This window comes from Pieris rapae, chromosome 20, assembly GCF_905147795.1.
Source record: "Pieris rapae chromosome 20, ilPieRapa1.1, whole genome shotgun sequence".
NCBI classification, from domain to species: domain Eukaryota; kingdom Metazoa; phylum Arthropoda; class Insecta; order Lepidoptera; family Pieridae; genus Pieris; species Pieris rapae.
In genome coordinates, this window is record NC_059528.1 from 797,020 (window position 1) to 813,738 (window position 16,719).

A 16,719-nucleotide genomic window follows, 5' to 3' on the forward strand; every position below is an offset into this window, starting at 1 on the left:
TAGAATTTATTCACTATAACTTCTCAGTCATATTCTTCATTGATGACACATAGTTTGGTCTGTAGATTCCCCTAGCGCAATTGGTATGTGGAGACCGTGAGAATCCTGATTTGGATACACCAGCGGATTGGTAATTTTCCCGCGGTCTTTTTCCTTCCATACTTATTACCAGAAGTATTTTGTGGTGTACTTTTCTATACATAACTCGACTAATTGTTTTTCGTCGTAATTTTAAATTTTGTTATTTTAAAAAATATCTTCAACATGATATAAACGCGGTACAATGTCTAAGTAAACCAGAACTAAGTTCTTTACATAAATTACGATATTATAATAAAAACACATAATTTGTAATAAAAACATGTTGGGATTGAATTAATTAATTACCTATGATGATCTAAAGACTTTAGATAAGTTTAAATAATAGTTGTTATATATAAATATATATAATAATGATTACATATGACATGATAACACAAGTATATATTGTCTAGCTTCTTTACTTATGTATGCGACTTCATCAAAATTGAGTCAGTATAATACAAAGCAATTTTTATTAGTTTGTTCTGTATAAGATAACTTTTGACATATCAATCGTCGAATTGAACAGTCTATTCGAACCTTGAAATTATCTGGTTGATAATGTTTTGACTTTATAAAAATAATAAAGATCTAAATATAAATTTAGATGAAAATGTACGCACTCTAATCTATAACTCATAAACGGGTAACCTATACTTCTAGATATTCAAATATCAATTGATATACAATTAATTAAATATCTTTACTCAAGAGCCACTTCGATAAATAATGTAATTATTTAATATAGCACATTAACGTAAATAAGCAAACAAACAAAAAACGTTTCAAATTTATAACTTTAATTACTAATATATTTACACGGAATATCACAGTTATTCATCGTCCATATCAAACCACATAGATGTCACACTTGTCGATTGTTCACGACTATGGTCCTCTGTCATTATTTTCAGTACGACCACCTCCATCATGCATAATGCGAATAATATCACGAAAATCGCAAAGTTCGAGCCTTGGTGATGTGGTTGGAAGGCATTGGGGATCGGCCCCGGAGGGGGCCAGGCTGCCACACCTGACGCCATCACACTGGTTACACCCGACAATGACATTTCACCCACTTGTCATTTTCTCTAAATTAAATCACGTAGATAATTTTTCACTTATAACAATCGTTCATGACCGACTTGTATATCTTATTTTTTTTTATCTAATTTAATTTAATTAATCTCTTGTTTATTTGTGTAGCGCGTACTCGCGTACGCCCGCCGCGCTGCTGTTGTGTGTTATGAAATGTGTACGCTTTAGTTAGAAGCTCGTTGGGAAATGGTGAATGCAACCCGGTCAAGGCTGCGCGTTGGCCGATGACCTTTAATGCGATATTGTTTCAGATGCAATTTTCATTCAGATTTGATGGCGCCGATACGATTATTGAAAATTATTAATTTTCTGAATACTCCGTTACTCGATACCGTCCGCTCCTCGCCCGCTCTACGCCATTGACTTGAGAACTGGTAGTAAAGGTAAGAATCAATTAAGAATATTTTTGCTATTGACGTTTTCATAAGTGTGCTTGTTTACCGACAAGTATATGAATAATGATATTTTGAATTTCAGTTTTAATATAATATGACGACATAGAAACAAGATAACTTGTTTTCATAACTATGAATATAACATATATTCCACTCTATTATTTTGAATTAAAAGGCCAGCAACGCACTCGCGAGCCCTCTGGCATTGAGTGTCCATGGACGGCGGTATCACTTAAAATCAAATGAGCCTCCGGCCCGCTTGCCCCTGTTCTATAAAAATCTAAAACTAAACCTATCTATCCTAAGCACTTTCGATCTCTACTGATATATGTCAGTATCAGTACATTATCTCTGTTTCAATGTTTATTTTATGATAACCTATTTATATCAAAATGTTAATTAATTTTGAAATATTGCCTATCTTTAGTGATAAGTTCTGACTATGTTGCATCAACCATAATGTAATTTAATGACAAGATAAACTAACTGGCGTATAAAATTTGTAGTAATAAATATACTCATACAAAACAGTATTTAGTGAGAGACGAAGTTAAAAAAATGTATTTTTTTAAATTATATGTAAAATATTTCCTTAAAATTTTTGGCTCCTTGTAGAGTTCCGGAAATAATTAGTAAGCTTTAAAATACGTTTTTCTACTTCCTGACACTGATACCGTATTTACTCTCTGTTTCCTGTTTATCCATGACTGTATACAAAATCTCAATTTGCTTAGTGCCACATATTCACAAATTAAATAATTAATGTTTAAGTTAAATTGAATTGTATCTGTGTCAGAAATAGACATTCCAAAAAGTATTGATACGTAAGTGGCTGGTTCTACGTTTGATAACAACATTTTAACGTCCAAAAAGTGTATATGTTTATTGTCATATATATGTGACATATACTAACAATAATGTTTATTTTTATAACATACAAGGATTCGCCGGAATTATCGGTTCGAAGAGCGTCAGAAATAGATGATTCCACTGAAAAAACGTTGCTGGTCAATCCTATTTGTCCTGTCAGAATTATGCTGGAGTATATACGAAAGAAATGCAGGTTTGTATTAACAGTATATACAAGCTATATAATTTCTGAAGAGATAGATAGATAAACGAGAAAACTTCTTGTTACAAGTTTTGTATCGTATATTAACTTATACGGAATATTTTTTTTAGAAGTTATGCATATAACAAACCTTACTTTATTTTAACACTATATTAGTTTAATTATATTGTTGAAATAATAAATGAAAAAAAAGAACGTACATTCTTTGAAATAAGAGTTAAATTACTACAACTGTTAATTTTTTTTAAATTTCAATTACATGCTCTTTATTATATATAAGATATGAAGAAAACAAAGCCCACGGGGCAAATTGCCAACCCGCTGGTGTCACCAAGTCCTGATTCTTACCGGTACATAACAGCAGCGCTAAGGCTAAGTTATAGACCAAACAAACTTTTTATCGCACCTCAGATGTCATGATATTGGATATGTAAAGATACTGTATTTAGTATAATGTTTGAAATGAAAATATCCACTGTTTTTCAGGCTTGGTATATTCACACAGTTTGATTTATGTGACGAATCTGGAGCATTAAAAGGATTATTTAATATGCCGACCTATGCATATGCAACTGACCAGTTTGAGCATAAAAAGACATATTACCTCATTGTATTGAAAATGGTTAGCATGAAATATTTTTTACTATAGGCATTAGTGTAGTAGGCACGATGAGCAGTGTTCGGCTAGTAGTATCACCGTGCGGATGTCATCCCTAAGGCAAATTTGATGAAAAAAAGTAATGATTTGCTTTTTTTTAAAAGAGTATCGAGAGTTTTTACGCCGGCTTTTTCTCTCGGCCTGCATCCTCGCTCTTTGCCGATGAGTAGGGATGCCTACAGGTTCGAATTTAATGACGTGGAATAAGTGATACCTTGATGATCTTATATTCCAAAATAAACGTAGGTATTTTATTTAAAAGGTCGTAGGTTCCTTCTTTTGTTCGTTCGTATTAACCTTAGCTTAAATATTAAAAAAATATTAAAATCTAAAACTAAATAATGCTTGTGAAATATTAAAGAATAACCCACAAGAAATTATCTCTTGCAAACATGATTAACTCTGTCTATATATTAAATAAAAATAAGAAGCGTCGTCTGTACTTTTTACTTAATTCTAATTTTAATTTCATAATAGTGGTTTGCCTTTGACCTAAAATAATTGTGGTTTTCATCACAAACCAAGCTGTATTTCTTCATTGCTATTTGAACAATATGTTTTGAATGATAAATAATTTATACGAAAATCAATAAACATTGTTTTAACCTGTTTTATTATACACTTGATGAGCGTTGCTTTGTCAAACAATAAAATAAATTGACGCAATCGGTAGCGATTTAAATTAAGCAATACTTTTAATACATGAAGAATTATAGACTCGTAAAATAATAATTATTATTAATATAGCGTTGACCATAGATTATTATTCACATTATAAATAAAAATCATCGTTAACGATGTTACAATAATTCTTTTAATTCTTAAGAACTATAAAAACAGCATAGAGCGTGTTATACGAAAATAAATTATTGGTAGTAATTGTTTACCGGATTTGTGTATTAGGTAAAACTAGGTACAAAAAATTGCAAGTTATAACGTAACAATAACGAAAACCATGCTTTGTGTTATTTTTTTATAAATTTAAATATTAGTATTTCATCAGAAACTAATAACCGCATCCTTTTTTTACATATAATAACTGTAGTAGTTTTTGACATTCTGAAATGTGGGTAATCTTTAGAATCGATACTTAGTGCTAATTAATTATTAGATATACAAACACATGAACTGATCATATCAAAAAAAAAATTATTAAAACGCGAGGTCAAGACAAACAAAGGGCTGTGCCGCCATTTTTAGATATTATGGCGGAAACACGTACGATCGTACGATTACGAACCAAATTCCAATATAACAGACTAACATATATTGGTTTTGTAACATAGTTTAATATCGCGTTAACGGAAATTCCTAATTATATTCCATATTCGGAAGAATTGTTATTAACTCAATAATTATTTATCGGAATTTGGAATAGACAAGGTTATCTTGCGTTTCTGTGTGCTCTTATAATTCTGCATAATATTTGTTAAATTTTTATTAGATTACAGTGAGATGTATTACTTTAGTATTGGCTTTTTTTGTAGAAAAAAACCCCCCTGGCAAACAGGCAGGAGGCTTACCTGATGTTAAGTAATACCGCCGCCCATGGACACTCTCAAAGCCAGAGGGCTCGCGAGTGCGTTGTAGCCCTTTTATGAATTATTACGCTCTTTTCTTGAAGGACCCTAAGTCGAATTGGTATATACCATTATCTTTTCATTAAGAAACAAGATGAAGTTTGTTTAAAGCACATAATGAAGAAAGAATATAAAGGCCGGTAATGCACTCACGACCCCACTGGCATTGGGCCCCCATTGGCATATGAGAGTGTACATGAGCGGCGATATCACTTAGCATCAAGTGAGCCTCATGCCCGTTCTATTAAAAAAATGGCATGAAAATATGCAAAACATTTTTTTACAAGGCAAGTGTTGACGAGAAATAAAACACAAGCGAAAGAGACTCTTAATTTATTGTGGTTCTTAGAAAAGGTCAATTTATCTTCCACCTTTATTGTTTCACTAACGAAACGTCACATAATACGTCGATTATATTCAAGTCATGTATTTAATAGTTTGAAGACCTTTGTAGAATCAAGGTAGCGACTATTATATTGTACGGCCCTTGAAAATTAAATGGTTTGTCACTCGTGTAGCTTCTAAGAAAATCATATGTTGAAAAAATTTAAAATATACGCATAGTAGGTTAATAAGCATTGTGTATAGGGATACAAGTCAAAGTCAAAATAACTTTATTCATGTACATAAACAAGTACACTAGTTAACGTCAGAAAAGAAATTGATTCAGTTCTAAATTTACATTTACTCCCAAGGGCGTAGAGCGGGCAGGAAAAACTGGTAAGAAACTTTCCGCCACTATTTTCTAAGGATTAGGATAATTTAAGCTTATTTAAAAATAAGTGCCTTATCTTTTGCAGCCTGTTTGGTACGTACGCTTAAATAAGTTCTGTTTCCAGTATTGTACTGGCAAAAGTCAATATTTATTTAAAAATCGTTTATATTTTTTTGTACATACAACAAGGGTATAAGAATATATTGACTAGATAGTGCCATAATATTTAAAGTAAACTAATTTCGTACCGACTCCCTCTGCAGCAGTACCCCTCAGAAGAATATTCTACAATATTTATTTATTTATTTATGTATAATATAACATACAATAAACTGCACTGCATACTTAGAAATATGTTACTTAAAAAACTTTTATCACTTAAATTAGGATTCTTTTGCTCAGTACAACGTAGAGTACCCGACTGATTAGTTTTGAAAATAATTATATTTATAGATTTATATGAGAAAATGAGAAAGATTAAATCAAATATTATTAGTTTATACCCCAATATCACATTACCCAAATCAATATCTAAACAATAGTTGATTTTTATGTTACTTATGTATAATTTTTGTGTTATTTTTTTAGGAATTCGACAAAAAGATATCGGTTCTACCGCAGTTAAACCGTGAGAATGCGCGCTACGAAGACTTAAAGAATAAAGTGACGAGTTTCAGGTCGGGTGAGAGTCCTAACAGATCTCCTCCACCAGCGCCAACCCCTTCGGGGAAGACCACACCAATGTTAAAAGTTGGAGCCAGGAAGAAATAACCAATTCTTTCATGTTTTCCACGAATATAACTGAAACAAATATTAAACAACTTCCAAAAACCCCAAGGCGGCTTTTATAAGTTATCAGCCACTTAATCCATTATGTAGATATTAAGATTCAATCTAAAGAATCTTTTAAAGGACACTGTCATTTGTTTAAAACAAATATTAAACTTCGCAGCTGAGCGACATCGCTTTATTTATATTTTTTAATCTATTAAATGTATGATTTTGAGTTTAGTAAAAAGATAAACAAGTATTAGTTGATGAATCTTTTGTATGTCAATAAAATATTCAAATACGCTGTTAATATTTTTTACGCCTGCCAATTATTTTCTATTACTGTTGTGATTGTATTGCTAATATTTTTCTTACAGGCACTATATAAGATATATTTTAGTACGTGAATAATTTCAAATTTTGAAATGTGTGTAAAACAGGTGTCTCAATATTATTTTTATTTTTTCTTAATAGTCGGTGTTTTTAATACCATTTAAGGAACAAACAAACCTTGCTGCTAAAACCTAATTATTGTCGTTACGACTTATCTTGGTAATGTTTCCAATTTTAGTCGGAATGATTAAATTATTGCACATTCTCATACTTGATAGACTTCTGAAAATAATTTGTACGCGGCTTCGGCAAGATAAGCAAACTCGCTCGACGAGTATAGTGTTTGATAGAAATCAAACACAATACTGATAATGATAAGCTACTGTGGAGAGAGTTATTTAATTAAAATATAAGTGCTATAAACATATTATAGTTGTTTAATGGTCATAATTTTTGTTTATTCGTAGATTTTATTAGTCAGTGTTAAAAAATTGTATCTAAATAGTGCTTTTTCATTAATTTTTGTATACAAATACGAACGTTAGAAATTTAGTTTTGCCTGTAGCCCAAATTTCAGGCATCAATTCATTAGATATATGAAATGTGGTTTGACTATAAATTTAACTATAAATTAAATAACGTGCAGATTGTTATAAGTTATTTTAGTTTGGTAATTATGTGTGATGTATGAAAGAGCAACTTTTTGCACTTCAACCCGATACTTTTGTCACAGACCTGGCCACATTTTAGTTTTTTTTTTAAAGAACAGGGGGCAAACGGGCAGAAGGCTCACCTAATGTTTAATTGATACCGCCGCATGGTCACTCTCGATGCCAGAGAGCTCGCGAGTGCGTTGCCGGCCATTTAAGAATTGGTACGCTCTTTTCTTGAAGGACCCTAAGTCGAATTGGTTCGGAAATACTTCAGTGGGCAGATGGTTCCACAAAGTGGTGGTGCAAAGTTATTTCACATTGCGTATATCAGCCCGTATACCCTCGAGTCTTAGACCGGATACCGGAAGTAACGCACCGGGAATAATAATAGTAACTTGAAGCTAATCTATTGTGTCACAGTTCATTCACCGCACAATAATTGTGATTATTATCAACATCTTTATATATATAATTCTACTGTTCGTATACACCCAACACCTCTTAAACCGAATAGATTTTTTTTTATAGAACCGGGGGAAACGGGCAGGAGTCTCACCTGATGTTAAGTGATACCGCCGCCCATGGACACTCAATGCCAGAGGGCTCGCGAGTGCGTTGCCGACCTTTTAAGAATTGGTACGCTCTATTATTTATATGCGTTTAGTGGCGCCCTGGGTGGTTTAGATTCACAAATCCTCACGGCAGATGGTATTGAGGTTATTTATCTATACTGCAACTCGTGAAATACGACACTTTGACGGCATTCAAACCCACATATGTTGGCTTAATATAAATATATCATAGTGTATATAGGTGGTACATCATAAATAATATGATTCGTTATCTCAGAAGGTTCTTAAAAAAATTCGGTCTTCGGCGGCATGTTACACAAATTAATATTATTTTAAAAATGATGATTTCGAATTATGAAAGTTGTATCCTATCAAATATTACAGATGATGGAACTAATGAGCATTTCTAGACATATCTAGCTTTTACTTTCGTTAATTTAATTAGATAAGTTCGACTAATTGCTTAGGTCAGACACCTTTTACAGAGAAATTTCTGAGCTGAATTTTTAAAATATTAAAATTTATGGCACAAATAGTTTTTTTTACGGGACTTCATCGGTGTATAAATAATTCGTGTTGATTTTTTTTTACATTTCTTTATCTCTTAGATTGTTGTATATGTCTCTATTTAAGTAAATACGTCCTACTAAGAAAATAAACATAGTTTATAAACTTAATAATACTTTTTAAATTTGAGTTAATCATAATTCAAATTACAACAACAACCTAGATTTCTTGTAAGATCTCTTTGCAGCTGGTTTTTTGCATTATCACGAACGGTAGATATTCACAAGAAATCGAGTCAATGTTCAAAAGTACTTTGTTATTTTAGATCTACTAGGCCAGGAAAAGTCAAGTAGCTTGCCCTTATAATAATGTATATGTCGCAGTAAAGTAGTTAAATCAGAGAGTTAATTGAATCTCTAGACAATTAATCAAACAGATCGATATTCAATAAAGTCGTTTCAGACAAGTGAGTATATTTTTCTCTGATTTAACTACTTTACTAAGACATATATACAAAACTAAAGCATAATTTACAAATCAAAATCATCTAAAAGTCAGAAGAATAAGCCAAGCGAGGCTTAATTGACTTCCTACATTAACAAATATAGTTGTATTCATAAAAGTACTTGGAATTGTAAATATAATATGATATGCACGTATTGTTTGATCATACAATAAAAAGATAGTTCAGTAAAAGGCAGTTACGGCAACGGTAAAGCCACTAAACCATGACGATGAGTCAAAATTACGTGTGCGTTGACAAAAAAATACGGATTCTTATGAAAGTGCGAAAATAATTAGTGCGGATAACAGCGCTAATCAACGCTTTGAGATGTGTGACGTAATATCCTTTAAATAAATAAAAATTAAGTCACAAGGGTAGTGTTACTCCCAAACCCAATAACCTATCTCAATCCATTTCTGACCATCTGGAATGGACATCTTAATCCAAATATTGATATAGTGCCAATAATCAATCCACGCATTGCAATAGCCATCTGTCGATATAAGCTATCCATGGTAGTCGGATCGGTGTAAGTTGATAAACCTTTGTATGAAAATGACAGTTCAACTGTGCCAATATCCTATCCTAAGATTTGAACTTACACCAGTTTTTAAAATTATCAAAAAGCTATTTGATATGTTTTAAACATAGACATGTATTTTTTAATATTATTTGTACGGTTTTATTTATTTTCTTTGGTTTACATTTACTATCAAATATGAGTGTAAAAGCGAAGAGATTGCATTCTATCCATCGCCAAAAATTGATTGCGTTCGTAGGGTTTGGGTATTGGGATGCAGATAGGAGTTCGATCGACTGTCACGGTCTGATTGTATTCAATCTGAGATTGTGGATTAATTATTTGATTCGGGCGTTAGTGGCTAGGTGAGATAGTCTTTTTAAACACTGTGCACGGTCTGAAAACGGAATCAATATTTGTACTACGTGAAGGCAAATATCAAACATGCGGTTGTTAAACTAGACCTGGATCTGAAACCCAAAAACCAATGGAAGTTGGTACAGAACGATCACCTAATTGCTGATGAAGAAAAAATACAGATATGTACGTTTATGCGTTTTAAGATCGATAAAATAAAATGTATTAGAGTTTAATTAATTATAATCTAATAAATAACATTATCACATCGACGTTGATATCAATTATTTTTATCGATAAAATCAATACTGATTGATGCATGACCCCCATCTTTATTCTAAATAGATAAAGCTTTTGAGTAGGTGGTAATTAGAATCTGGACCTTTTTGATATAAAAAGTGGAATCGACTTTCGTTTTTGGTATATTTTATAGAATACACGAAGAATTTTTAAATGGTCATTTTTAATAAAGTCAATAAAAAAAAATTGTATAAACAGATGACAATTCGTCATACAATTATTTATGAAAATCAGGTTAAACTGTGCAGTTACTGGCAACAACAAATTGTTTTCATCAATTTTGTAATCGCCGGCCTTCCATTCGTCACGCTTTTCTCATTCATTACATCTAATTGTAGGTAAAATATGTACTTTGTTTTAGCTAAAAAAGTGAAGAAAAATCTAATCTAATATAAACGTTTCTCCCAGGTAATGTAATCCAATTAAACTCACATATGTGTAGTAATAATTCAAAATATAACTAACCTTTAAAAATCCAAATAAATGTAAAAACTCACTAACACCCCCACAGTAATCACAAATACACTTTTTTAATGTTACTATTCGAATTTAGAATTATGAAAGTTACAACATCAAACTTCCGCTAAGTTTTGGCAGTGAGTGACAACTGAGTGCGCAGGCGCGGATGTCGGGCCCGGAACTATGCGCAGTGCATTTGTAATTGTATAACCCCATCCAAGGTGATATATCCATTAAGGCTTATCATTAGATGGGGCGCAGGCGCACCTGGTTTTAAAACCGCCATGTCCTGCAGTTGACGGTTAACCGATTCCAATTGAGATATCGCTTTGTTTTGGAAAACTTTAAGGACATACTTAGGTATATCTGGAAACAGCAGTTTTCATGATTTTCCTATGACATATGAAATTTATAAAATAATCGTGATCGTTATGTTACTGTCATTTAGAGCACGAAATTATTTAGCAAACATATATACTTCTTTAAAATATCAGTTTAAATAATATTTTTACAAAATGAGACAAGTTTAAGGATTTTTTTATATTTTAAAACTATAATGATATGTAAAATGCAAAAAGTATTAGGAACATCCTAATACTTTTTGAATTTTATCCCTTAGCCCACATATTTCTATAAAAACAAATGAAAGCACTTCTTTTATTTTAATTAAAAGTCGGGTTAATAAAAGATACATTTTAACTTAGCTACGATTAAAATAACGTTTACATAAAATGTTTTACTTTTTAGTTAATATTCTCCGCTGAATGTCGGTTAAGCAGTGATGCAACCACCCACTCAAGGGTTCTTCTAGTGCGTCATCTTGCGACACCAGTCAATACTTCGTGTATAAACGTTTATATAAACTTAAAATATTACTACAGATCCCATTTCTACTAAAGTCATTAAAATCGCTAAATATAGTTTGTGGACGTTTGGAGTAGCAAACACAGGGCCAAGTGGTCAAAGTGACACAGCATACGCAGTTCTTTATGTAAGGCGGAAATGTCGTCACAATAGATAGATAGCTATCCAATTATACAAAAGCGAGGTCGAATTCCAAAAAGCTCACATCATTGATGTTATGAACAAAGATGTCTGTACTAGAAATATTGTAATATGAGCATAATAAAATTAAATTGTTGAGGCATATTACAATTTGTTGTTTTGATAACACAGCTGAGGCAGTCAAATCGATCCTGGCGAAGCTAAGCTAATAATCATTAATCGTAACATACCTTATAGGTACAACTATTGGCAGCTTTAGCATTCTCTATAGTTGAATGATAAATGTTCCTTCAACTCTTTATAAATTACTAAATGAAACACAGAAATGTATCTACCCCAAAATAAAATATTTCCTGTTATTGTTGGGTTATATAGGTTAGATTGAATTGTTCATGTATTATAAAGAAGTAAATCTATACTGTACATACGCATTACATGTAAAATTTCTTTATTTCAGTTAATTACAAGAGCTACTATCGCCATCTATAGAGTGGTGGCAAACGCAAAACCACGACTAGTGTAAAATATTCAATGAGATTTAACGACTTACACTAGATGGCGCTGTTACACTGATGCGCTGCAGGTACAAAATTTTTAAAGTTAATACAGATTTTCTCGTACATTTTTTTGGGGTTGAGATGCATTGCGATCTACTTCAAAATAGGTGCTAATAATATAAAACTTACTTCGTCTTCGTCAGCCCATTAGCGAAGAGGTAACACACTCCTGACACTATCCCAGCCAGCAGTCCCAAGCTGACTCCCGTAGAAAGGGACAGTGTGTCTGGCATTCTCTCTATCTCTTTTATCCCGGTTTCTCTATAGTCTGGGCATCATTGTGTACCTGTAATAGAAGATTCTTAATATATTTACAGTATACATATTATATATTTATAGTTCAGCCAATGTAAAAATTTCGATTAGGTACGTCCTTCTTCTTGTTGTAGTAGACCGTTGATAGTATTTTTGTAGCATGTCGTAACTTCCGGTATCTCTACTCTGGTAGTCAAATCCAACTTTAGATTTCCGGAGAAGTGAGTAAGGTTACACACACATAATACTATTAGGTTTTAAGATTATGTGTTATCCATACAAACAATAGCATACAAAGAATAAGCATTCAATAACAGTTTAATGGTTAGTCATATTATATTCTTACAAATTGTATGATAGATTATGCTATTTTTGAACAATTATTTTGTTAGAGTTCAAGGTAATATACAAGGTAACAACAGTTCATAAACTTAAAATTTTCACAAACAATGGAGTTTGTTTGCAAAAAAATGTTATACCAAAACATAATTTTGAACTTTGATCATAAACAGGAAACACATATATTTTGCAGAATTATTCAGTGAGACATACGAAAAATAACCTTATTGAAACTTAGTCAATTGGGATCTCAAGGATTTTGTACCATTTATCCAGTTTTCCAATTAGTAAAAAATTTTAAAGTTTTATACCGATTTTCCATAATATAAATCTGATATAGATGTCTTATATTAACGTTTGGACATTTTGTACCTGAGACAAACGAAGCTCGTGCAAAATAAATAAATTTGTAAAAAACGTGTCCAAACCTAATAAATTATCAACTTATACAGAGAATTGAGCAACAGAGTCCAAATTATTAAGGTAATAAACGATAAAATGCTAGAATCCAACTAGGGATTGGGATGGAGAAGCAACTTCATTGCTGTTAACTAATCTAACCAATGATAAACCTTCACTTCACCTGGATAGGATCACTGGATCACTGGATTCCAATGTATTAATTTCCATTCAGTATTTTGTTGCAAGCCTTAAAATATATTCCTATCAGCTTAAAGTGTGGCTTAAAGCTTAGGTTTCCGTGATTTTTTTAATTATGTGTTTTTTTAATCTTAAATAGCTTGAGCATAGACCTTTGTAACACAGTTGATGATAAAGTTAGTTGTTAATAATACTAGTTATTATTATAATTAGTGTAAGCATGTGTGTAGCGAGTACTTAAGACGCACAATTATTACTAGCTTCTGTAAAACATAGTAATGATAACATATATTAGACCCAAAGTTGACGATGTGTGAAGTAGGTACTCCTACTTCACACATCGTCAACTTTGGGTTATTGTTTATTTCATTTAGTTCATTTAGTAGCAAATAATGTATTTATTTATTCCAGTAAATTTTTCTATCTTAACAGTTACAACTAATGCAATTAAATATATCATAGAAAAAACATAGAAAAGTGCGGTCTGGGCGTGATTTTTTTATTTATATGTGTCATCACGTCAACTGCAAAATACTACGCTGTACATAGAAGTGAGGTGACGAATTTGTTTGGCCTGGATTTCCGTTATTATAACGACTGTCTTATGTTGTTACCCAGTTATAAAATCATCGATATGCTTTAGCAGTGACAAGCAATGCGTAACAGCCTTTCACGAGCGGCACCTTCACACTTGACTATTGTATAATAACCTGATTGACCCCTTTAATTCAATCTTAATGTGTTTCTTTTTCATTTTTATTTATTTCAAGTACAACGACTACGACTTGCTGGCGGACATCTTTTTATCAGGCTGCCTCCATTATAATTTTTTTTTTCGCCATGTGTGGATGCTCTAAAGGAAAATTATAATAATAATGATAAAAAATAATGGTCTTTTGCTATCATTAGTGGGTGACAGAGGGTCTCAGTCGCGTCCCAATCAAGCGTCGACTTATGGATATAATTGGAATATATGACATATCTAATTCCACTTGCGTCACTTGATCTGCTGGCTAATCAGGGTTTCTCAACATCGCTCCAAGAGTTGAAGAATCATCACGAGAGATGTACTGACGACGTAGTCTCGGAACTGGTGACGTAGTCAGATCAGGACTGCCTAGATAATGCCAAGTATCCCTGGTATGTATGCTGTGTTATGTAGAACACTGGTGTAATCTGAACCAGTCCAGGTCATCCAAGTTACCATAGAATCTGCTGCAGCTACGCTCAAGAGTGCCTATTACCTACAGCATCAGAAATTTACAAAAACAATGTGGTCATATTGCCCGCTATCATCATGTTAGCCCTAAGTAACAATAACTTAATCTTGAAATCGCATTAAATGAGGATGCAGTGGTGTGAAGCTCCCACGAAATCCGTTATATTGTAGAGCTTATCGCTGTGAAATATTGGTTTAAGTAATGTATGGGAATGGGCACTAATGCTAATGCTTGCATCCTCACATCTCGACATTGTAATGCAACAATGACATCGAAAGGTGTAAACTGTAAATCAGTCATATCCCTACGTTTTTCATGCACACCAATATCGAATTGTTGCGTATATTAATTGCACCACACTTTAATTGATTTTAAAATAGGTCCCTAAAGCTTTGAGCGAGCTTAAGGAATTAATCCTATTAAATATAACTATGATATAATATACAAGTATCATATATGGTCAAAGGCATAACTGTTTGTATATTATGTTGTAAATCACAGAACAGATGTATGTAACTTAAATGACGTTGTGGTTTATGACATTTTCCTTTGAATAATTTTAATGTAGAGGGAGGGCAAAACTTGCTGAGTTCCTTGCCCATTCTTCTCAGAACAAGGCCTTCTGGTAGTGTTGCGAATGGATGGCGTAGTTTTGCTGTTTCGCGAATTTTGCAAATGTTTTTGAAATTCATGAGCATATCCTAAGAATAAAAAAAATTGATTTGATTTGATTATCACAAAGTTTATATTTCTTCATATATTGTAATAATATTATAGTCTTATATTCAGATCAACTTAGGTACACATATAAATATAGATCGCTATATTAAACTAGATCTTAGAAGGTTGAAAATAAACCTATTCTAACATTTGAATTTCTGCAGATCTGTTTGCTAGTCGGCAAAGGCCTCTTTCAATTACTATTTTCTATAATTTTAAGATATTGTATTCATCCTTTTGAATACTTGTTGCATTAAATAAAACAAAACACACTCTCAACCATATTAAGAGGTGATTTTACGATCCTACTACTGTATAGGTACCATAAAATTATTGCAAAACCAATTTTGAGGATTACCTTGAGGTAATGAGGTGAGGCTTGAAGCTGAATTTTATCTGAAATATTTTAGCCTAAGCTAAGAACAAAGGCTTGAAACTTTACTCATTAAGACCTGTTTGTTAAAAGGCCTAGTTGAAATGAGGTCTATTGGAAGTTCTAACGCTGGGTGAGAAAATAAAGCGGAAGATGCACTCGATTATAGAAAAATTCTTGTCGTATTGTCCACCTCTTTCGGCGTTTTTTGGCCTAGGTTAGAAATAATGGTTATTACTAATGAAGCGGTATTAAAGTAATAAATTTTATTATAAAATAAATCAATATTTTTTAAGCATATTGGATTAACAATGATATTGTAACCGTTGGCTATTGAACTCAATACTGGAGTGTATTCGGTAAAGTAATCTATTAATCCTCTCAATTAATGAGTCATCTTTTGTTACTGGGCAATAAAAAACACATTAAGAGCTCTTTTCTCGTATCCGAGTAGAGCGAGGTCATAGTAGCGGTGCCGCCCACTCGGATCCGTGCGAAGGTCCATTTTTTTAAACCATTGCCATCACTAGCTCCAAGTATTTGGCACTATGCCGTATGCCAACCTCTCGGATCTGATAAATGTTTTTTTGATAATATCCATTTATATTTACTTTTTAGAAAGTTTTGGGTTCCGGCTATTTTTTTGTATCCTTTGTTTAAGCATCCAATGTCACATCTTCGAAATTATATTTTATGCTTAAGAAAAATAGTTTCATTGTTAATAATTCTTGCCGAAAACAAAATGAACGATGTAGAATTTTAATGTTAACAAATTAAAATTCATTGTTTGCTTAAAAAGGTGTTTTGTAAGATGTGTTATAAATAGTCATATTATGCAAGTTTTAAATGTACATTTCAAATAAACGTAAAATAGTGGAACAGTCAAGATAAAGCGAACAAATATTGACTCTATTTCAAGATACTACGTTGTGTAAAAATATCTATTTTATGAAAGGGTTATAACGCTTCATGATATGATAAAATTCCTGCCCATAATACCTTTATATGACATTCTATGAATTTTTCATTAAATCGTTTTTGGTGCCTTTAGCTCGCTGTTTTATACATACTATG

At 32.2% G+C, this 16,719-nt stretch overlaps 2 protein-coding genes across 4 annotated transcripts in view; one reads left to right on the top strand and one right to left on the bottom strand.

Annotated features, from left to right (window-relative positions):
* Positions 1 to 16,719, bottom strand: part of LOC110994984 — an 82,961-nt gene that overhangs the window by 54,029 nt on the left and 12,213 nt on the right. For both annotated transcript variants that reach the window (XR_002600232.2, XM_022261929.2), the window contains exon 2: positions 12,268 to 12,424. Coding sequence is in view for 1 of the 2 variants with exons in the window: in XM_022261929.2 (XP_022117621.2) it covers positions 12,268 to 12,371 (104 nt within the window). In the remaining variant the exon portion in view is untranslated. The remainder of the gene's footprint in view (positions 1 to 12,267; positions 12,425 to 16,719) is intronic.
* On the top strand, positions 1,201 to 6,530 carry LOC110994987. Of its 2 annotated transcripts, none has more exons than XM_022261936.2 (4): positions 1,201 to 1,562; positions 2,516 to 2,637; positions 3,133 to 3,268; positions 6,188 to 6,530. In XM_022261936.2, exons 2-4 carry the CDS (start codon positions 2,609 to 2,611, stop codon positions 6,368 to 6,370), a joined length of 348 nt encoding a protein of 115 aa, XP_022117628.1. In that variant the 5' UTR covers positions 1,201 to 1,562; positions 2,516 to 2,608; the 3' UTR covers positions 6,371 to 6,530. The 2 variants fall into 2 exon arrangements, with proteins under 2 accessions (XP_022117628.1, XP_022117627.1); XM_022261935.2 differs by lacking the exon at positions 1,201 to 1,562 and adding an exon at positions 2,299 to 2,398.